At 46.3% G+C, this 24089-nt stretch overlaps 1 protein-coding gene across 13 annotated transcripts in view; it reads right to left on the bottom strand.

Moving 5' to 3' along the window:
* rreb1a (ras responsive element binding protein 1a) overlaps positions 1 to 24089 on the bottom strand; it is a 290993-nt gene that overhangs the window by 240249 nt on the left and 26655 nt on the right. For 2 of the 13 annotated variants that reach the window (XM_063070061.1, XM_063070056.1), the window contains exon 1: positions 5195 to 5202. The exons of 9 other annotated variants lie outside the window; for them this stretch is intronic. Coding sequence is in view for 1 of the 4 variants with exons in the window: in XM_063070048.1 (XP_062926118.1) it covers position 16010 (1 nt within the window). In the remaining 3 variants the exon portion in view is untranslated. Of the gene's footprint in view, positions 1 to 5194; positions 8707 to 16009; positions 16071 to 24089 lie in introns of those variants that run through there. 2 more of the 13 variants (XM_063070054.1, XM_063070048.1) reach the window with 2 other exon arrangements.

The raw sequence follows: 24089 nt of genomic DNA, 5'->3' as shown, positions 1-24089 counted from the left end.
CTTTTGTGCCACATTACTAGACTCAGTGTCAGAGACCTGGTTGCTGTGACTCTCCGTGGAATGTTGTAACCCCAACGGTATACCTGTTATTGAGAGGAACAGTAACAGGGGGATTCAGCACTGGCTGCCCATTCCTCTTCCTTATCCTGACAGGCTCCCAGTTACCTGTCTCTTGCAGCTTAGGAGTGACTCCCTCCCTATAGCTCCTATCCACCACTTCCTCAGTCTCCTATACGAGCCCAAGGTCACCAAGCTGCAGCTCCAGTTCTTCAACATGTTCTCTGAGGAGCTGCAGCTCGGTGCGCCTGGTGCAGATTTGGTTATCCTGGAAGCTGACGGTCTCCCAGAATCCCCACATCTCAGACAAAGAGCAATACTCTGCCCCTGCAGCCACCCCTACTGTCGTAACTATACACTTACAGGTGAAGAATGGGCAAGGAAAAGCTTACCAGATACTTATGTTGCCCACACCTGTTGTCGCTCAAGCTTGATGAGCCAAAGCCGAAAGCCTCCCCACTCTAATACTGCCCCACTCTAACAATGGCCACTCCGCTTCCCCGCCTTATTTTTACTTGACCTTGCTAATGAATCCCAAACTCCAATTAGCTGCCATTAAACCTTGAAAAAATGGCTATGAAGCACTGAGTTTTGAAGCTCTCACCTCGGCCTAGGTGAAGACACCTTTACTTTTCGCCTCAGACCTCCAATTGGCCACAGTTAAAGCTCACAACACCAGACCAATGCAGATTTAAGGTGAAACTTGCAGAAAATGCAACAAAATAGGACATGTACAAAGAGCATTGCGGGCAGACAGAAATAAATGGTCTGCACAGGGAAGCGAAGAGGATAAAAACTCAAGTTGTACTTTAAGAAAAAAAGCACTAATCTGCTGCTGATGAAAAATCTGATAATGATGAGAGTAGCACAGCACTGGGTAGCCTTGAAATTTACAATGTGAAAACTAACAACAAACAAGCAATATGGCTGACACCAGAAGTAAACAGCAAATTAACTAAAATAGAATTGGACACCAGCTCAGCCGTTTCAGTCATTCCACAAAAAAAGTTTGAATGGCATTTCAGAAATACTGAACTGATGCCTGCAAATATTCAATTAAGAAAACTGGAGCAACAAGAGAGAGAAGGGGTCATCAGTGTGGGGTCGGGAATTGTGCCCAAAGAAGTGGGCTAGGAGACGGAAGCAACAGAAGAAGAGCTCAGCATTGTTGCACAGTGTGGAACTCAGAGGTACCGGCAAAGGGATATTTTCTATTTACTACTTTGTGCTTCTACAGGACAGTGGTGAATGTTCTACTCTGTTCAACAACATGGACAGGGCACTAGGTTGAGCTACGGGCCCTGCTTCCAATGTCTCACCCAAAGCACAGACCAGCCCTTCTCTCCATCCCCCAGTCATGTCCTAGTCTAGTCTGTGGTCCCCATCTCTGGCGTTGGACTTTAAACACAACCTTCTGAATCAGAGATGAGAGTACTCCCCATTTAGCAAGCCGCAGCAATAGAGAAGACAGAAAATGGTATCTTGTAGAAATAAATTAAAGGATGCAGTTACAGTATGTCTATGTGGCTGTTCTTCACAATGGAAGTGTAGTCCAGAAATACCAGCTACTTTCAAAAGCGATCTGGTTTGCATAAATTACCCAAGGTCTAATTTGGCAGTTGCATTAAGTATGGTTATCTTATACTTCCTGGCATCCAGAGGAGGGATGGACCAGGGGTTAAACCACTGGATTAGCAAATGCAGTTCTGGACTTATGATCCAGATGTACGACTTCAAATCCCACTTGGCAGCTGAAGATTTTAAACTCAAGTAATTATATCGATTGCTAATAAAAAAAAAGTCTCAGTGACCAATTATCATTGTAAAACCCCATCTGGTTCACTGACAGCCCTCAGAAGAGGAAATCTGCTCTCCTCACCCAGTCTGGCCTATCTGTGACACCAGACACATCAGTTTCGAGGTAATTACAGAGATAAGACAATAAATGCTGCCATTACTAATGACATGCACAGACCACAAAAGAAATTTTTTAAAAGTGGGGTATTTTGAAACATGCAAAGATTCTCCCAGGATGGAACAGAAATGAGGGCTACAGCTTTCCTCAATTGGTGGAGATTCCAGAAGGGCAGCAGCCATCTGAAACTGGAGAAGACTTCTTGTTGGGGCTTTAGGTGCTCAATCATCACCTGAATGCAAGGCTTAGAGAATAGTCTTTGAAGACAGTAACTAGATGAGGTGTCAGTCTGTGGTGACTAGTCGGTAGGTTTCAGCCGATTCTCCCCCTCACTGCTTCATAGCCCTCACACTGCACTGAGGCAACTCTAACACTAAATAAGGAGTCGCAGTTTCAGAACAGGGAACCTGTCTTTAAATAGGGTGAAACTTCCTCAGTCAGGGGCTGGTAAGTTTTAGAATTCTCTCCCCCAAATGGACCGCGGAGGATGTCATCGGGTTAATTCTGAAAAGATCGGTAGCGATTGAGCCCTGAGGCTCAAGGGGGAGAAAGCACTGACTCCTGTTCCTACGCCCTCGCATTCTGAGCATCCACAGTTGCTACACAAATGAATGAATAGGCTCTGATGGCCACAGTGCCAGCCGGGACATTCTGTAATGGGGAGATCACAGAATGACCACTGCAAAGTGATGAAGGCACTTTGCATGGAACGGTAGAGCACAGGACAGGAACAGACCAGTCAGCTCACAGTACTCTGTGCTGAACACAATTAGCCTCCATCCCTTCCATCCACCCATTCCTACATATACATGTGTCTACCTAGGCACCTATCATCACTACCCCGGCAACCTGCTCCAGGCACCCCACCATCCCACCATTTTCTGTGTAAAAAAAATCTTGCCCTGCACATCTTCATTAAACTCCCCCCCCCACCCTAAATACATGTCCTCTAGTATTAGACAATTTGATTCTGATCATCTCCCCTATCAGTGCCTCTCATGATTTTATAAATTTGCACAAGGACTCCCCTCAGCTTCCGCTGCTCCAAGCTTCTCCAAATGACATAATTTCTTGGACACTTCTGCGTCACATCCCCTTCCAAAGTGGTTGGAATGACCTTCCTCAATCACAGGAAGGACTGCATCCAGACACACACTGTAGGAATAGGCAGGGGATGTTCTGTGTGACAATCCTCGGGAAGAAAGAACGCAGCTGTTCCAGCATTTGCTGCTTTACACCCAATCACCTGCAGTGTTTTATTAACAAGACACCAACTGTTGGCGAGACTCCAGTTTAGACACAGAGCTCCCTGAAGAGTCTGGGGAAGTGGACACATGTATGGCACACAGCAAGGAGAACTGAAGAAATGGTGGGGATGAGCAAACAGTTGTGGTCCAGGAAATCAGGCAGATTAATGTTACTAGACTTGATTACAACAACCCAATTAAAAATGACACCACCTTTTCACAAATGGGCATACAAGTCACCCAGGCCTTCGCTCTGATTCCTGCCCAATGAACCAGTGGGTTTAGTCTGGCACACTTGCCACCACTAGGAGCCACGTACGGATCTAATAAATAGAGTGACACCTGAAAATGCTTGAAACTATTTACCCATTCTTATGTATCCAATGGGTTGGATTTTAACTTCTGTGTCTCAAAAGTCAACAGCAGCATTCAAGTAAAAGCTGGATACGTTTTCCAAGTATCAAAGTACAGTATGACCAAGGAACAAGGTAAAAGCTCTCCAAAAGATGGGCTGAGTGGCCTCTATTACTGGTCTTTTCAGAGTCAGAGTCACACAGCACAGATACACACCCTTCAGCCCAACAAATTCATGCTAACCAAGAAGCTGAACTCATTTGTAATGGTTTCCCCTCTACAATATCAGCTGACATTGTCCGCAGGGGAAAGTGAGAATAAACAGGCCCAAACATGAAGTGATGTATAATCCAAAGAACAGGGCGCATCAACCAAAAGCATACACTGATACACAGAAAAGGAACAGGCCCTCTGTGCTAACTACAGTGCCACTTTAAATGAATCCCATTGACTACATGGTCTACATTCCTCTATTCCATGCCTGTTCATCAGCCTGCCTAATACCACTTCAGCGTTGCCGTTGGACTCGTAGCTGTTTCTACTACCTTTCCTGACAGCCACCACTCTCTAAGTAAAAAAATGCTTGCCTTGAGAATCTCCTTTAAACTTTTCCCATCTCACCTTAAGCCTCTGCCCTTTAATACTTTTTTAATACATTTCCAACAGGGGCTGAGGGAAGACAGACTACCTGCCATATCCATGCTGCTGATTATTGTTTGACAGTTCAGTCAGGTTTCCCATCAACCTTCAGTGATGCAGGTCAGGTACGAACAGCAATCAACGTGGCAGGCAGTTCGATGTCGGTAGGTACCCTTGTCTCTAAATCAAAATGCTTTGGATTAAAATCCCACCCCGGACACCAGCACAAACACATAGACTGCCTCTCTAGTGAGGTATGAATGACTGCTACAGTGTCAAAAGTGACACTTTTCAGATGAGATGCTAATTTCCAGCGAAGATGCCTTGACATTATTTCAATGTGAAGCAAGGGAATTGTCCTTGAATACGAAACCCTGGACCATCCCCTGTTCATTATCATGCTGTGGTCTGAGACAGGGCAGCCTGATGCACGTTCACATCAAAACACTATCTGTAATGAGGAGTTAACAAACAGGCCCTTCAGCCCACCCTGTGCATACCAACCCAGGTGTCCATCAAGACCCATTTGCCTGTGTTTGCCTTTCCCCTTCCCATCCAGGTACCTGTTCAAGTACCTTTAAATGTAGTACTGTTCCTGCTTCAACCACTTCCTCTGGCAGCTTGTACCATATACTGACACCCTCTGGGTGAAAAGGTTTCCCTCAGGTTTCTGTTTAATCTCTCCCCTTTCACCTTAAACCTATGCCCGCTAGCTTTTGATCTGCCAACCCTGGGGAGCAAGGCTGCTCCCATTAACTAAAGTCTACCCCTACCACTCACCCATACACTTGGGGCAATTTACAGTTGCCATTTAACCTGGCATCCCATTAGCTGAGAACCCCTTCCTCTGCTTTATAAAGATATCACCTGTATCTTCAAGGGATATTGCCCCTTCCTTCAGTGAAAAACCAGCAGTAAACCTATGTCTCTGCTTTACACTGTGTACCCTTCCAGTGTCCTTGGGCACTCAGCTTTCACCTACCCCTCTGCTCCTGCTCCTGCTCCAACCAAACTGCCGGCTGCAGTCCCTGATAAAGTAGTTAATGTTTACTGAAACCTCTGACTGAACTATTCAAAACCAGATAGCAGAACCCAGCCTCTCTCTCTGCTGCATCCCAAATCTCGTTTACACAAGTCAGTTACTCAATGCAGTGGGATTAGCATTATATGATGGGGTGGTTCCTGTGAACTCTGTACACTCACAGGGCAGGTGCCCCTTCTGCCAAATGGAGTGAAGATCATAAGGAAACTGGCAGAGCGCGTAGTACTGTCCAAAGGTGCCCCTCGGCAACCTTTGACCCTGTCTCACTATCAATGCACAAGACGCAGGGCAGGTGTACGATCACATGACACATCCCCAGCTCCAGGATGGTGAAGCTCACGCTCGCTATGAGAGAGCGTGGTTCGCTATCGCGTGCCGGCCCAGTTCACTCCACTAAGGCCCACCAACTACACCAATACCTCTTCGCAGACAAAATAACAAATAGTGAATATGCAGTTCTCGATTTGAGCATTGTTCAAGTTACTTATAAGCTGAATACATAACTCGCTCAACTTGCAGTTTAAAGGTTGGGTGTTCCACACCAAGACACAATCCAGGAGGCATCTCCAAAGAAGTACAAGGCTCTCATATAGACCTCCTGAGCAATCATGGTGAACTTCTGATCTGTCAGTCCACCTTGCCATGACCCTTGCACTCTCTCTGCAACTGTAACTCTATATCCCATTAATGCTTTTCCTTTCTTTGTACTATGTTGATGTACTAATGCCTGGAATAATCAGTCTGGAAGGCTTACAAAACAAAGTTTTGCACTTTTATCAGCCAGTTCCATCACAGGCACTGCTCGCAAGGACATCTAGAAGAGGAAATGTCTCAGGAAGGTGACATCAATGGTGAAGGACCCTCACCACACTGGTCATCGCATCAGGTAGGAGGCTGAAGGCCCTCACCTCAGGGTTTAACCCAGCCTCTTCCCTGCTGCCATCAGGTTCTTGAACCAACCTTAAAAACCCGAATGGTACCTCAGATTATATTTCCCTCAACTTGCACTAATGTCAATGTTATTTTTTTGTTTATTGTGTCGTGTTAATTCAAGCTTAAGGTAACGTAAGTTTGTAATGTACTGGGCTGATTAATTTTAATGGCATTTATACCCGTGGATATGCCTGCCCGTGTGGCAATGAACTTGAATGTGACAATAAAAACCAATTGCCAGTGACTGTGTAAGGAGAGCAGCACTGCTACAGATGCCTTCTTCGGGACAAGTCATCAAACATGACCCCATCAATGTTGGTCATCCCACCATTCTTCAAAACAGTGCTATCAGATCCCAGCTTATAATTTCAGCTGACAATGAAGCACCGGGGAAGTCTCCTGCATCCAGGTTGCAGTCACCAAACCACAGGGGGCACTTTGAGGAAACCTGAGGGGAGTGTGTTCAGCAGCTGCCTTATTTTATTTTATCTGTTTAGCGAGAGAACGCAGTGGAGGCCTTTCCGGCCCTTTGAGCAGTACTCCCTGGCAACCCCCAACAACCCTGATGTAACTCTAACCTAATTAAGGGACAATTTACAGTAACCAATTCACCTTCCCGGTACGTCTTTGTACTGTGGGAAGAAACCGGAGCAAGCAGGGAAAACCCACACACTCCATGGGGACCCTTTACAGAGGACACCAGGACTGAACGCCAACACCCCGAGCTGTAACAGCGTCACACTACCTTGGCCCCCTCACAGTACCTCAGGTGCTCTGGCTTAATGCGCCTCCAATCGAATCATTCCCTGTCCGCCGAGAGTCCTCAGCCAGGCAGGAAGAACCAAGCTGCTCTGGGAATGAGTGGCACTCACTCCAGGCTGGAGGAACCAAGATGGCAGGACTCCTGAGGAGTTAACAAATCAGCACACAGGTCCCTCCCGCTGAGGCAGAGGGGTTAGCAGTTATTGAGGAAGAGGAACAGAAATCAGTGTGGCCATTTTAACAGAGATCATCTGCACTGGGCACATCTGCTTCAGACCGGCAAGTGGATGTGCCAGGACCAGTGAAGCAAATAGCTTATCACCTCACATACTGCCACCCACCCCACAACGGCTTCAACCTCTTCACCAGCAGACTTTCTGTAACGTTTCAGAAATGGAGGGCAGCAATAGCTGCCAAGCAGCACTGCTTATCTGGGTGATGAATGTTATCTGCGCCAGAAATTGTCATGTCAGTGGCTAAACAGCTCTGGATGGGACCAATAAACACTTCCAGCTGTCTTCACAAAGTACTGTTGACCAGCGTTAGTTGAAGTGCAGTTTCACCTCGGCTGCTGTCTCAAAATTCCACTTTCTGAATGTGGAGTTGATCAGTACTCGATGCGTGTTGTACCAACGCAAGTATGGAACGCAGCAGCACCTGGGAACAGCAGAAGGCCATTCAGCCCCTCGAGGTTGTCGTTATTTATTTACAGAACAGGTTCTTCCAGCCCGACAATCCCCCTATTTAACACCAGCCTAATGACAGGACAATTCACAATGACCCATTAACCTACTAGCTGGTACGCCTTTGGACTGTGGGAAGAAACGGAAGCTCTCAGAACACCCACACAGTTATGGAGAGAACATACAAACTCCTTACAGACGTGCCAGCATTGAACTCCCAGCTCCAACACCCCGATCTGCTATGTTACATGGCGCCCCATGGTTCCAGGCATCGCTGACATTCTGTCTGATCTGTTACCCCCTTCCAACCACCCTGCATTCCACCAATTTCCAATACAGCTTTGGTTAAAAAGAATCGATCGATCGCTGGCTGATTTACAGTTCACCACTGGCCCCACTTCAGCTGCCATTTTCAGAGGAAGGGTCCACACTTCTCCCACTCTGTCACCAGACTCTCCTGCATGTATTCCAGGGAGGGCTGGCTGCACCCTCTAACCAGACATACACTCTCCAACCAGCGGAAATAAATGCTCTCAACAACTTAAAAACTCTGATTTAATTACTGTCTCTGTTCTAAATTCCAGGAAATACAGCCCTAGTTGGTGTAATCCTCCCTTCAAATTAACCCTTGGATTCCAGCTATCATTCAGTAAATCTTTCCTCACAGCCTTCAGTGCTACTACATCCTTCCTGGCGTGTGCTCCTGAGTGCCAAAGGATCTCTGGCTCTGTGGCTCCCAGGTTCCTGACTGTAAAAGTCAGCACTCATTCATCATGAAGGCTACGAAGAACAGGGACAAAATACTCTCAGTAATCACTTTATTTAGTACACCCTCAGAACCCAGTGTAGTCTTCTGCTGCTGCAGCCAATCCACTTCAAGGTTCAACACGTTACATACATGTTCAGAGATGCTCCTCTGCACACCACTGTGGTGACGTGTGATCATTAGAATTGCTGTCATTTTCCTGTCAGCTTGAGCCAGTCGGGCTGTTCTCTTCTGACCTCTCTGAATAACAAGCCATTTTCACTCACACGACTGTCGCTCACGGGACGTTTCTTTGTAAACTCTGGAGTCTGTTGTGGGTGAAAATCCCAGGAGAACAAGTTTCAGAGCTACTCAAACCACTCGTCTGCATCAACAATCATTCCATGGTCAATGTCACTTTGATCACATTTCCTCCCAACAAAAACTGAACCTCTTGGCCACGCCTGTAGGCTTTTATGCATTAAGTTGCTGTCATGTGATTGGCTGATTAGATATTTGCACTAATGAGCAGGTGTGCAGGTGTACCTAATAAAGTGGCCACTGATTGGCTTATTCCTGTGCTGTAATTGTTCAATGACTGTTTCTTGTATCTTTAGTGAACAGTGGACAGACACACAAAGTCAATGTAGGATAGCTATTACTCTAAAGGAGGGGTTCCCAACTTTTCTTATGCCATGGACCCCTGGTATAATGAAAAGAAGTCCCTATGGCTTCAGTATATGCGTGTTGAAGATGTTTCTAGTCACTCCATGTACTGAAACTTGAGAAACAGGCTGACCCTGTGCACTTCACATAAGCATAGGAGCCTGCCTCTCACTGCTGACTGCCAACAAGAGCTTCAGCAACTTGCTGGCCCTTTGCCAAATAGCCTTAGCATGGACAAACCCTGCCAGTCCACCATTGCTCATCCAACTTGTCCATAACTCTTCCCAAATCTTGGCCTGGGCTTGGTCTATCTGCTAGATGTCAATGTCAGCCACAGATCACCGACCCATGCAGGGATGAGACTTTAAGCCAAGTTCCTGTCCATAGCAAGGTGTGGAACTTCTCCCCAGCAGAACATTTGCCATTGTCCTACCAATATGTAGCCCTCACTGAGAGATAAGCTATACAGAGAGCGTGTCCTCATTAACACATTATGGAAACTCACTGCCATCCCACATTACAACAGTGGGTGCACATCTGATTTCCTTCACTGGATATAAAGACAAGTCATCACACTCACAATAGCAATAATGGGGCTTCCTCACTCTGATCTCTGCTTCCAGAGATATTCCTTTGCTCCTTCCAGCAAGATGGAAACAAACTTATTCGTCTAACTTTCCGATTGTCACCAAGGGTTGTTGACCTGAAGCCTCAACTCTGCTTCCCTCTCTGTAGATGCTGCCTGGCCTTGTGAGTACTTCGGTAGTTACTTTAGGTTTCCAGCATCAGCAGTCTTTTGACTTTCGCAAGGATTTTCCTGCCTGGGTCTCAGCTCCACATACAGTCAGAAAACCCCAGCAAAGCATCCATCATTAAGGATCCAAGACCTCCACTCCAATCCAGGTCATGCCCTCTAATTGATGCAGCCATCAGGGAGGAGGGACAGGGGCCGAAAGACCCACACCTCAAGGCTCAAGAACTGCTGCAGCCCCACTGGCATCGGGTCTTTGAACTGAACGGAAACCCCTTTCACCACTTCTGACTAGGTTTTATTTCCCCTTCTCATTCCTGCACTAATACATTGTTTATTTTGTTGTCTGTTTTTGCTCATATAACTTATCTGAATTTAAGTTTATGTGCATTTAGTTTTGTAATATACTGTGATGTTGCTACAAAAAAATAGCTAATTATCAAGTGCATTACAATGAACGAACTGAGTGTTGGAGCTGTTCACCCACTGTTCCCCAGTATATGACACTATGTGGCATCCTGGATCAGCCCACCACTGACTGTTGGTGGTCAAAACTCTGCAATCTCCTCTTTGTCCGATGGTAAACCTAGTGCCTTGGCCAAGCCTCTGTATCCCTGTCCCACCTTCTCCTCATGTGGATTGGCAGCAATGTGCTCGAATGATAACAGCCCCCATAAAGGCCCACAAGATGCTTCCTGAAGTTAAAGGACAGTTTGTGTCTGTCAATAAAGGGCTGACTGTTTACAGCTGAACATCTCCGCGACCTAGCAGCCATTGACATTGTGTGCAGCTGCACCTCAAAGGGCAGCAAAGCCGAGTGTTCAAAGTAAATCAAAACCCATCTCACAGCTTCCTTTCTTGCACCAAACGGGGGTGCAGACTGAGGGTTAGAGTCACACGCCTCAGCTGACACAGGAAGCAGAGTTTACACTGTCGCACTGCAACTAGGCATCACCATAACATTTGATAGCACAGATAGTCCCTCAGCTACTAACGGACTCAAGGATGGAGTGAAGAGCTGGGAAGTTGACTGGTGAAAGAGATACAGGGCTGGAGAAGGGGGAATCTGATAGGAGAGGACAGAAGGCCATGGAAGAAAGGAAAGGAGGAGGAGCACCAGAGGGAGGTGATGGGGCAGGAAAGAGATAAGGTGAGAGAGGGAATGGGGAATGATTGGGGGGGGAGTGGCAATTCAAGAAATCAATGTTCATGCCATCAGGTTGGAGGCTACCCAGATGGAATACAAAGTGTTCCAGCTCCAACCTGAGTGTGGCTTCATTGTGGCAGTAGAGGAGGCCATGGACTGACATTTCAGAATGGGAATTGGAAGTGGAATTAAAATGGGTGGCCACTGGGAGATCCCGCTTTTACTGCAGGACGGAGAGTAGGTGCTCGGCAAAGTGGTCTCCCAATCTACGTTGGGTCTCACTGATATACAGGAGGCCACACCGGGAGCACCAGATACAGTAGAGGACTCCAACATACTCACAGGTGAAGTGTCGCCTCACCTGGAAGGACTGCTTTGGGCCCTGAATGGTAGCGAGGGAGAAAGTGTAGCACTTGTTCTGCTTGCAAGGATAAGTGCCTGGAGGGAGATCAGTGGGGAAGGATGCGTGGACAAGAGAGTCGCATAGGGAGCAATCCCTGCAGAAAGCAGAAATTTGTGGGGGGGGGGGGAGGGAGAGAAAGATGTCCTGGGTGGTGGGATCTCATTGGAGATGGTGGAAGTTCCGGACAATTATGTGCTGGATGTGGAGGCTGGTGGAGTGGTAGATGAGGACAAGAAGAACCCTATCCCAGATGGGGTGGTGGAAGGATGGGGTGAGGGCAGATGTGCATGAAATGGAAGAGACGAGGATGAGGGCAGTGTTGATGGTGGACAAAGGGAAGCCCCTTTCTTTGAAGGAAGGAGGACATCTCCTTTGCTCTGGAATGAAAACCCTCATCCTGAGAGCAGATGTGGCACGGACAGAGGAATTGAGAGAAGGGGACGGCATTTTCAAAAGTAACAGGGTGGGAAGAGGTGTAGTGCTGGTATCTGTGAGAATCTGTGGGTTTATAAAACATATCAGTAGATAAGCTTTCTCCAGAGATAGAAACAGAGAGATTGGGAAGGGGAGGGAGGGGTCAGAAATGGACCAGGTAAATTTGAAGGCAGGGTGGAAGTTGGAGGCAAGGTTACTGAAGTCAATGAGCACAGCATGGGTGCAGGAAGCAACACCAATGCAGTTGATGTAGCATAGGAAAAGTTGGGGAATGATACCGGTGTAGGCTTGGAACATAGACTGCTCCACGTAGCCGACAAACAGGCAGGCATAGCTGGGACCCATGTGAGTGTGCCCATAGCTACACCTTTTGTTTGAAGGAAATGGGAGGAGAAATTATTGAGAGCGAGGACAAGTTCTGCTAAATGGAGGCGAGTGGTTGTGGAAGGGAACTGGTTGGGTCTGGTGTCCAGAAAGAAACAGAGCTTTGAGGGCTTCCTGATGGGGGATGGAGGTGTATAGGGACTGGACATCCATAGTGAAAATAAGACAATTGGGGCCAGGGAACTTGAAATCATTGAAAAGTTCAAGAGTGTGTGAATTGTCACGCATGCGGGTAGAAATCAGTTGAGGTATGTAGATATAAGTTCTGTGGGGCAGGAATAAGCAGAAACAATGAGTCCACCTGGACCCGCAGGTTTGTGGATCTTGAGCACGAGGTAGAAATGAGAGCTGCAGGGTAAGGGAACTACGAGGTTGGTGGCAGTGGATGGGAGATCCCCAGAGCTAATAAGGTTGGCAATGGTGTGGGAGACAATGGCCTGGTGCTCCTTAGTGGGGTCCTCAATGAGAATGTTGCTGGGACTGAGTTATGGAGAGTTTGAGCAGGCTGGGATCTGGTTCATTGGAGTGGAGAAGAATTCCCAGTGATCCTACAGAGGCTTATAAAATCATGAGACAAGGTGAACGTTCATGGTCTTTTACCAAGGATTGGGGAACCAAAGACTGGAGGGCATAGGTGTAAGGAGAGAGGTGAAATATCTAATAGGAGCCAAGGAACAACCTGCTCACCCAGAGCTTCCAGAGGAAGTGACTGAGGCAAGTGCATTAACAATGCTTAAAACACACTTGGATCAGCACATGGGCAGAGAAGGTTTAGAGGGCTATGGGCAAAATGGGACTATTTTAGGCGGAATGTTGATAATGAATGACCTTTGTACTGAAGGATTTGTCTCTGTGTTGCTTGACTCTACGACACCAGGGTAATGTGTTTAAATGTCTGGTCTGAAGCGCATTGCCTCTGACAGGGACACTCCCTTGGCGCTGTGCCGAGTCTCAGTTAGGGTGTTGGGATTTACAATGGAGTGCATGGAAGTGAGAATGTGAGTGATGGGGGTGGGGGGTTGTTTTTGCTTCAGAAGCAAGGAGGGCAATGGAAAGTTTGGAGTCAGGGAAGAGGGTGGAATGTAACTGCAGGAGATTCATTGCAGGTAGATTAGAGGCTGCCTCATCAGCAGAGTCAGAGGCCCCACGAACCATCCCTCTCTTTCTAGCACAAATCCTCAGGCAGCAGAGACTCAAACCAGCAGCTGACAAAAGTGTTTGGTTAGCACAAGAGCAGAGAGAACTCTTCTCGCTCAAGGCCCAAGGCTTGGAAAGTCATTTTCTTTTTCAAACTGATCTCTCATGCCATACCTCGACTCTGCTGCACTTCCAAATGCTCAGTTACATAAATAGCTGCCATGTTTTCCTTCTGAGGCTGCCTTCCCAGATCCCAGTCCATCTCCACTTAATAACTCACTGTCACTCAGCTCCGCAGCTGTTAGCTCAAACCAGTCGGAGCAGTTCTCCATCCACTCTTCCTGAGGGGACGGGGGACGGGGGACGGGGGAGAGGAAAGGTGGGGGGGGGAGAGAGAGATTGAGAAAGAGAGAGAGAAGGGGGGAGAGAAGGGAGGGAAGAGAGAGAGAGAAGGGGGAAGAGAGAAGGGGAGAGAGAGAGGGAAAGAGAGGGAGAGAGGGAGAGAGGAGGGGGGAGAGAGGGGGGAGAGAGAGGGGGGAGAGAGAGGGGAGAGAGAGAGGGGAGAGAGGGGGGAGAGAGAGGGGGGGGAGAGAGAGGGAGAGAGGGGGAGAGAGAGACGGGGAGAGAGAGGGGGGAGAGAGGGAGAGAGAGGGGGAGAGAGGGGGGAGAGAGAGGGGGAGAGAGGGGGGCGAGAGAGGGGGAGAGAGAGGGGGAGAGAGGGGGAGAGAGAGGAGGGAGAGAGAGGGGGGAGAGAGAGGGAGAGAGGGGGGAGAGAGAGACGGGGAGAGAGAGGGGGGAGAGAGAGGGGGGGAGAGAGAGGGGGGAGAGAGGGGAGGGAGAGAGGGGGGGAGAGAGAGGGGGGAGAGAGAGGGGAGAGAGAGGGGGGAGAGAAGTGGGGCAGAGAAGAGGACAAGCATACACACACACACACACACACACACGAGTGTACATTTTCAGTTTATTACGTTAGTAACAAACAAAACATTATAATCCTGCTCTTTCTACAATTCATGACGAACAATTCAAATAAAACTTCAGATCATTATACAATTATCCTGAACAAAATGCAGTTAAGACCCTGTGGCACCCATCAGTTCTAGAAGCCCTCCAAGGTGTCTGTGAACAGCCTGTGGTTTCTCCTGGGATGCCAGGGCAAGACATAACTGAAAAAGAGGGACACGCAGTTAGCTTGACTGGAACCCTCAAATACCTGCTGCCTGGACCCACAAAAGGCTGCCTTGGTCAGTCCCAGGAGCAGAATCCTGTGAGTGTGTGTTAGTCAGTGTGTGCACTCTAGCGTGTGTGTGCATGTGTTTGTATAAGTAAGCCTGTGTGAACATGCACGTCTGTGTCTGTGTATGCATGCACACACACTGTACACAATCATGCCTGTGTGGTGTGAAGACATACGAATGCTTCAAAACTATTACACATCCCACACCCACTCATATTTCACAATTGCGTGGGCTTCTCAGGTGCTTATTTCTGTTGCTGACAATTCCCGGATACAACAACAACGACTTCCACTTATTTAACGTCTTTAATCCGGCAAAATGGCCCAAGGTGCCTTCTCCAGCAGGTTTGAGCCTGAGCTACTTTAGAAGGTGTTTAGACAGATAGCTATACACTCGGTTGGAGAAGTGGGTGTTGACATCCGTAAAACATTCTGGTTTAAGGGGCAGCTCTGGATCTTAATCTTTTGGCAAGTGAAACATTTAATTATGGAATGAGCAGGGCAGGAAAATTTGAGGGAAGTGGATTGCAGCAAATCTGGAGGGTTGCAAGGCTGCGTGTGTTTTCAGCAACAGAGAAAAGAGCAAGGTGATAGAGAAAGTAAGTCATTCATTCCTGAACACTAACTTTGCTGCAAATCACAGGTTAACCCAGCTCAATCTAGTGCACATTACCACGGGAAGTCCAATTGTTTAAAGCTCTGCCCATCCTTTCCCAGAACCCCAACTTCACCAATAACTCATGAAATCTTTTTATCCAATGCTTGCCCATACCAAAGGCATGATCTTTAAGGAGTCAGTGTACTTTTGAATTCCAATGAAGTTTTCTGGGGCAGTTGCTGCATTGCCAATTTACCAAGATCTCAGCACTGCACGTGGCATGCTCTCAAGTCTATCCCAGCGTTGCTGCCCTCTCACCATACCTGCAGACTTCCGTTTGCCCAATTAGTAACTCTCAGGTTGTCACAACCAGTTCTCATTCCTCAAAGATGACTACTTGTCAGGATGCCTGCAAAATCATGTGTGCAGATTTAAGTTCAGTGCAACTTCCAAACATCTGTACCCTAAAGGGCATCACTGGAGTTGCAATCCACATTACATGGCAATCCCACTATCATTTCACAGCAGCACTTGGCACAAGGAATTGCTAGTTCACAGTCATTCTTTGGAACCAAAATGGAGGCCCGAGTATGGATTCCCACCAGTTGATCCTTGTTACTGGCATACAGAAAAGTGCTGCATTTTAATAGACCTGAAACAGTTTTATTCAAAGATGTTCTGGGACATGATCGGTCCATACCAATCCACTCGGCTTCTGCCACAAGCTTTTCACAGTCAAAGGAAGGTTACAACACTGAAGGGGTTTGGCAGAAGTTCCACTCCTCTCCTCAAATATTTCTATCAGATCCCTCACAATTTCCTCCATTCCCAGCAGAACAACCACAGCCTCTCCAGTCTATTAAAAGAATTAAATTACTTTATCCTTGGAGTCACTTGGTAAGTCTCTTCTGCATTCTCTCCAAGCCTTTCCATCTTCCCTGAAACAGCTGTGGACGAAGCAGTGAATTAGAAGTGAATTTTCAGTCTTGTTCTCTTTTATGCCTTTATACAGAGGTTTGCAAAAGTTTGGGCACCCTGGTCAAAATTTCTGTTACTGTGAATAGCTAAGCGAGTGAAAGAGACCTGATTTCCAAAAGGCATAAAGTTAAAGATGACACATTTCTTTAATATTTTAAGCAAGATTACTTTTTTATTTCCATCTTTTACAATTTGAAAATAACAAAAAAGGAAAAGGGCCCGAAGCAAAAATTTGGGCACCCTGCATGATTAGTACTTAGTAACACCCCCTTTGGCAAGTATCACAGCTTGTAAACGCTTTCTGAAGCCAGCTAAGAGTCTTTCAATTCTTGTTTGGGGGATTTTCACCCATTCTTCCTTGCAAAAGGCTTCTAGTTCTGTGAGATTCTTGGGTCGTCTTGCATGCACTGCTCTTTTGAGGTCTATCCACAGATTCTCAATGATGTTTAGGTCAGGGGACTGTGAGGGCCATGGCAAAACCTTCACCTTGTGCCTCTTGAGGTAGTCCATTGTGGATTTTGAGGTGTGTTTAGGATCATTATCCTGTTGTAAAAGCCATCCTCTTTTCATCTTCAGCTTTTTTTTACAGACGGTGTGATATTTGCTTCCAGAATTTGCTGGTATTTAATTGAATTCATTCTTCCCTCTACCAGTAAATGTTCCCCGTGCCACTGGCTGCAACACAAGCCCAAAGCATGATCGATCCACCCCTGTGCTTAAAGTTGGACAGGTGTTCTTTTCATGAAATTCTGCACCCTTTTTTCTCCAAACATACCTTTGCTCATTGCAGACAAAAAGTTCTATTTTAACTTCATCAGTCCACAGGACTTGTTTCCAAAATGCATCAGGCTTGTTTAGATGTTCCTTTGCAAACTTCTGACACTGAATTTTGTGGTGAGGACACAGGAAAGGTTTTCTTCTGATGACTCTTCCATGAAGGTCATATTTGTGCAGGTGTCGCTGCACAGTAGAACAGTGTACCACCACTCCAGAGTCTGCTAAATCTTCCTGAAGGTCTTTTGCAGTGAAACGGGGGTTTTCATTTGCCTTTCTAGCAATCCAAGAGCAGTTCTCTCGGAAAGTTGTCTTGGTCTTCCAGACCTGAACTTGACCTCCACCATTCCTGTTAACTGCCATTTCTTAATTACATTACTAACTTAGGAAACGGCTACGTGAAAACGCTTTGCTATCTTCTTATAGCCTTCTCTTGCTTTGTGGGCATCATTTATTTTAATTTTCAGAGTGCTAGGCAGCTGCTTAGAGGAGCCCATGGCTGCTGATTGTTGGCACAAGGTCTGAGGAGTCAAAGTATTTATAAAGCTTTGAAAGTTGCATCACCTGGCCTTTCCTAATGATGGTTGTGAACAAGTCATAGCCCTAACAAGCTAATTAAGGTCTGAGACCTTGGTAGAAGTTATCTGAGAGCTCAAATCTCTCCGGGTGCCCAAACTTTTGCATGGTGCTCCTTTTGTTTTTTTCACTCTAAAATTGACAAAACAAAAATAATACACTAATCTTGCTTAAGATGTTGAAAAGAATGTTTCATCTTTAACTTTATGACTTTTGGAGATCAGCTCATCTTCTACTCACTTAACTATTCACAGTAACAGAAATTTTGACCAGTGTGCCCAAACCTTTGCATGCCACTGTATATTAAAAGTGGTGGTGAGCCCTGTGAATATCACTGACCCCTTCCTTCCAGTCTGCAAACAACTGTCCACTACTCAACTAACTTTTTCTCCACGGGCTTCAGCCTCTTTCTTCACCCACACCTTCCATCTTGACAAGCTAATGCATGACACCTCATCAAATGCCATTTGAAAGTCGTTATACATACACATACCACATCACCTGAACTTCCATTATTGATTCTCTCTGCCACCTCATCAAAAAATCAAGTGAACTAGACACCATTTATCTTCAATAAATCCAAACCAGCTTTCTCTAATCAATCTACAGTTTCCAAATGACTGTGAAGTCTGTCCTCAATTGTTGTTCTGGGATCTGCCCCATTACCAGGGCTACACGGACTGGTCTGTATGTTCTATATTTATCTATATAACTGTGAGATTTCCTATCTTCCAGCCCTCAGGCACTACTTCTGAATCCACAGACGTGTGCAAGATTATGTCCATGAGCTCTGCAACCTTCCCCCCCCCCACTTCCCTCAGCAGCTTTTTGACATTTAGAAAAACTTCAGAGTAGCCTATATCCTTTCCCAAACTTACACTAAACTTTTTGAAATTAAGCTTGCTATTTCCTAGATGCTCCCTCACCCCATACCCTTCACTTCCTGATATTTAAATCACTTGGCCTGACCTATTTCCAAAATTGTGTAGATAATTAATGAGCAACTTTTCCAGAAAACTATTGAGAAATTCCTCCCCTTCTTTGCCTCATGTGGTATTGCTAACCCAGTAGTTGGATTCCCTCAACATTACTAGCCTGTGGCTCATGCAAATTTCTGCTATTTCTCTGCATAACTGCTCCTTGATATTTGTCACACTGGTGGTCTGCCAAGAAAACGGGACATAGTAATGCAACAGATTCTGCAGAGTGAGCCAGGAAACAGCTTGCTCAACTCTGAACAAGGATTCGAGTACAAATTCAGGAGCAGTACCAGAGCAGCATTCCACCAAAGGACACACAGAACAGCGCACGTGGGTGAATAGTGCAGACGCCTCCCAAGCCAATCCACAGCACTGTGATTTAATTCCACAGCAGGTGCACAGTGGTGAATCCAAACTCCAAAGCAGATCGTATCTGCCAGGTTCCTAGACCTTCACAGCCACTTACCCTTCATTAAGTGCAACATTGCTCTATGCAATAAGAGGCACAAAGAGAGAAACACTTCATCAAAGTGTGAAGAGGCACATAGTCATCAATGCCACCCAGTTTTTATACCCTGTTGGTTTAATCTGGCTACCCCTCACTGCTCTGTGTAAAAGTGAGGTCCACACAGCTGCCAGCCTCTGTGTAAACAGATCCCCACAGGGATTTCCACCCTTTGGAAATAATGGTGGCCATCCTCTTTCCGATCCGACTCACAAGTGGAAACATCTTCCCCAGATCTAAACTATCTCGGTATTTTATAAATCGAAGTACCCAGCAGGTCAGACGGTATCCGTGGAGAGGAGAAACAAAATTAATATTTCAGGGCAATGAACCTTCAAGCTCACAGAAGAACTTCTGAGGTCGCCCTACCTGGGCAAGAAGGGTCTCAAACCAGAACACTGGAACTCTCTCTCTCCCTAAGGATGTTGCCTGACTGCTATGTGTTCCAGCATTTCCTGTTTTAATTTTAGAATTCCAATTTCTGCAGGAGTTTTGACTTTCAAGCTATTTCATAAACTTAATGACCCCAGCCTTAGACTCTTTGGCTTTTTCTGCTGAAGAAAATCTTGTGGTTCTGATATCAGTCTTGTGAATCTTTTTGTAGTAAGAGCTATCTTTGTCAGTTGCAGTCACTGTTTCAAGAGTGATGTGTGCCTGGAGCTCCCACGTACAGACAGACAGACAGACAGCAGACATTCACTTCTCACGACCTTCCATTCGTATTTATGCTTGGTCATTTTCAACTCGAAACTGCACACAAAAATTAGAAACTGGAGTTCTACTGACCAGTTGAAAATTTAAATAGCAAATCATCTTTATAATTTAGAGCTTCTTGTGGATGTATGAAAGTGATGTAGATATATTTGATTGAATGCTCCACCTCCCTCTCCTATCAGATTTTATCTGTAGCCCTTTGTCACCACACCTACCAGCTCCCAGCCTCTGTCAGTATTTCTACTTTCCCCTCCTCCAGCTGTCTCTCCCTCTTCCTCACCTGGACCCACCTATCACACGCCAGCTCTCGCTTTCCCCTTTACCCCTCACCTTTTAAAAATGACCATCTTCCCTCTACCTCTCAGTGCAGGTGAAGGATCTCAACCTGAAACACTGACTGAACGCGTTCCTCCACAGGCTCTGTTCAATCTAGCAACCTGTCCATAGCTTCAGATTCTAGCATCTCCACTCACTTGTGTCGTCACTGTAAGACAGCTAACACACAAAGCTCTCAATGAAGTTCTGGTCAAAATATTTAACACAACACAATATTCTTAATATCAAGAATAAATAAAATATACCCAGCAAATAATCTCGCCTGGGCAAAGGGGAGGAAGTTACAACAGCCTCTGAGCATCAAACCTTCACTGGCAGCCTTTAGCTTTGCACTGGAACTTGGTAAAAACAGCAGGACAAAGGCACACCTCAGTGACACTAAGACCTGAAGGGTTAACTGATCCTGTGTGACCTGGAACATTCTCTGGGTGGCCCCTCAGTGAATGCAAAGCCAATTTGCCACACTCATCTGTTCCAAATTGGCAGTTGCTGTTATCAGTCAGCCACCAAGCAGACGCTGCAAATTCGCTCACTCCAGTATTTTAGCACGCTGCAGAATCTCAGGAATGGCCGGGCAAGTTTCAGAACTGAAGCTGGCACCAAGACTTCCCGCTAACCATCCCACCCTCCAGTACAAGTTTGTTGCAGGAGCAACAACAGCTGTGGGCTCCAGAGGGTCAGGTGAAGGACAGCCACTGGGAATATCAGAGGCAACAAATACTCTGCTGGAGAAACTCCGGTCAAGCAACACTGGCGTGGGGGGTGGGGGCTGAGAGATTGTCAAAATTTCAGATAGAAAACCCAAAAGCCCAGTCCTTGGCATGGGAGTCCAAGAATGGCCTGCAGTTGCTTGGAGACATCCCAAGTGTAAACACACAATTTCTACTCCAGACTGCTGGTCCAAGACACTCTGGAAATTCCTCCCCCAAATTTCGGCCTTTTCCCTACTTCTCTGTGAGCCCTTTGGGCATGGTATCTTGGGAAAGATGTGCTGGCTCCAGAGAAAGTCCAGAGCAGATTCACAAGAATGATCCTGAGAATGAAAGGCTTAACATGTGAAGAGCATTGGGTGTGCCTGGGCTGGTTGAAACCTATCAGCTGTTGAAAGCCCTGGATGCAGTGAATGTGGAGAGGATGTTTCCACTAGTAGGCAAGCCTGCGATCTGAGGTCATATCCTCCGAATAAAAGGATGTCCCTTTGGAACTGATACGTGGAAGAATTTCTTTAGCCAGAGGGTGGGGAATCTGAAATCTATTGTCACAGAGGACTATGGAGGCCAGATCAATTGGTGTATTTCAGGCAGAGATTGTTGGGGCTATGGGAAGGAGGCAGGGAAATGAAACTGAGGGGAGACAAAACAGCTATGGCTGAATGGTGTAGCATACTCAATAGCCCCAATGGCCTAATTCTGCTCCTATATCGTATGGTGTTTCCTGATTGTCCTTGATAACCGACGATGCTTTTGGCCTCCGGTGCAAGATTCCAAGTGAAAAGGTTCTAGTGAAACATCTTGGGGCCACTTGTCATGCTGAAAGCAACATGGAAGTAAGGCCACAAGACAAAAGACATTCACCCCATTACGTCTGCTCTTCAACTGGCCAATCTATCCTACTCTCCAGACTTCTCCCCACCACCTTTGAAACGCTCACTCATCAAAAATATATGACTATAGCCAATGATTTAGCCTCCACAAGCTTCTGTGGCAATGAATTCCATAGATTCATCACCTCTGGATAAAGAAATTCCTCCTCATCTCCATTCTAAAGGGGTGTCCTTTTATTTTAAGGATGTGCCCTCTGGTCCCAGACTTTCCCACCACTCAAAACATACTTCCTATGTCCACTCTATCTTGGCCATTTAATATTTGAAACTTTTCAATGAGATCCCCATTCATTCTTCAAATTCCAGCAAGTACAGGACCAGAACCATCAAATGTTCCTCATCAGTTACCCATTTCACTCCCGAGATCATTCTCAGACCTCCTCTGGATCCTTTTCACTGCTATCACGTTTCCTCAGATATGGGCCCAAAACTACTCACAATACTTCAAATGTGATCTGACTAACACCTTGTAAAGCCTTAGCATTATATCCTTGCTCTTACTCTAGGCCTTGCGAAATGAATGCTAACATTGCATTTGCCTTTCTGACCACCAATTCATCCTGCAAATTAACCTTTATGGTATTCTGCCTAGGACTCACAAATTTCCTTTGCACCTCCAATTTCTGAATTCTCTCCCCATTTGGAAGATAGTCTACACCTTTATTCCCTCCATGACCATACACTTCCCTGTACTGTATTTAATCTACCCCTTCTTTGCCCATTCTCCTAACCCATCCACGGCCTTCTGCAGACTCCCAGCTTCAATGCTACCTGCCCGTTCATTCATCTTTGTTTCATCCACAAACTTGTCCACAATGCCATCAACTCTGTCGTCTAGACCTTTATTTTTGGAAAAGGATTCAGCTCAGCAGGAAGATGGTAAGCCCTCGCATCATTCAGCGAGATCACAGCTGATCACCAACCTCACCGTCCCTGGCCCAACCCTACCTTGCAAGAGCTGAGAAAACCTCATCTCTGCCTTTAGGTCCACACAATCACCTACAACATCAGAGGTCTCCAAAACAGAGAATCCCAGAGTCATAGCCTTCTGTGCAAAACTCCCTCTCTCCTTTATCTCCGCCTATGTTCAGGCAATCCAATGACACCAACACACCCAACTCTGACTCTGCAGAACCGCAGTGTGAGCTAGAGGACAGCGTTCACCTTAGACAAAAGCACTACCACCTACAAAGCAGGCAAGCAGCATGGCTATCAGGACTGCAAATCTGTGTGCCTCCTGTTCAGTGCCTACTTGTGCGCTGGTTACAGCAAGACTCAGCAAAGCATACAGTAGTTTTGCATATGTTCAGCTAAGCAGTACTTCTGCACATACTATTCCACCAGACACTGTGCTATTTTAAGGTTTGGACTGCCATTCTATCGCTTACAACATTGTACCAGCATCTGCATGTTTATTTGATAATGACGATGGCCCTCCCTTCCAGACGCAAAGACCTTTGCACACCAGCAGTTCACCAGGGCCGTCAATGCCGTAAACAATAGCGCAGTGTAACTCCAGAACAGGCAGCTTGAAAACATGCATTGCACTGCATTAAATCTCACAACTCACACACACAGGCCTATGCAGGGCAGCAAGCAGACACCACACCATGAGAGGCAAAATCATTCTCCACAGAGTGTTGGCTCCAGCTGAACTTCCATCCTCCAGCAGCCAGCTAGCATGCTGCTTCCACAAACCTTCTGCAAAATATTCATCCAACTGTGCCAGATGCCTTTAGATTACCTCAGTGCAGAAGAAGTTAGTTAAAGCAAACATTAACTACTGTTAACAGAAGGTCCTCAACCTGAAACTTTAGCTGTTGCTCGCTCCATAGATGCTGTTTGACCTGCTGAGTATCCCCAGCATTCTTGGCTTAATTCACTTTGCCGCTGCCCTCTGCAAGTTCTGCACATGTTCTGACACAGTCAGCAGTTAAATGTTCATACAGTATACATGAGCCTTCATTTCTGGCTCTCGGATCTCATCAAATAGCTGCGTACATTCCCAAGTGGGACACTAATGCAGACGATATCAGCCATGACACACTGGGGACCAGTCTCAGAATCATAGAGTTATCGTTTCCAATCCCACTAGCAATTTGAATACAAAAGCTACTCTAATGCTAGAATGAAAATCATCGTGTCATATGGCATAGGCACTTCAGCCAAACTAGACTAGTTGACCAAGATAGTCCTATCTGCCTGCATTACACTCAAACCCCTCAGAAGCTTCCCTATCCATGTACCTGTCCAAGTTTCATTTAATTATTATTAATGCACCTGCCTTAACCACTTCCTCTGGCAGTTCATTCCATTTACAGAGCACCCTCTGGGTGGAAAAGTTGCTCCTTGGGTTTCTATGAAATCTTTCCCTTCTCACTTTAAACATACGTCCTCTTGCTCTTGACTCCCCAACACGATGAAAAACTCTGTGCGTTAATCTGCCTGATGGAATCACTGAACCAAAGCCACAGCCGGTTTCAGATGCTGG

The sequence above is a fragment of the Mobula hypostoma genome, chromosome 17 (genome assembly GCF_963921235.1).
Source record: "Mobula hypostoma chromosome 17, sMobHyp1.1, whole genome shotgun sequence".
In the NCBI taxonomy this organism is placed as follows: Eukaryota; Metazoa; Chordata; class Chondrichthyes; order Myliobatiformes; family Myliobatidae; genus Mobula; species Mobula hypostoma.
Note: the sequence above shows the minus strand (reverse complement) of the source record. Positions and strands in the feature narration are given on the sequence as shown.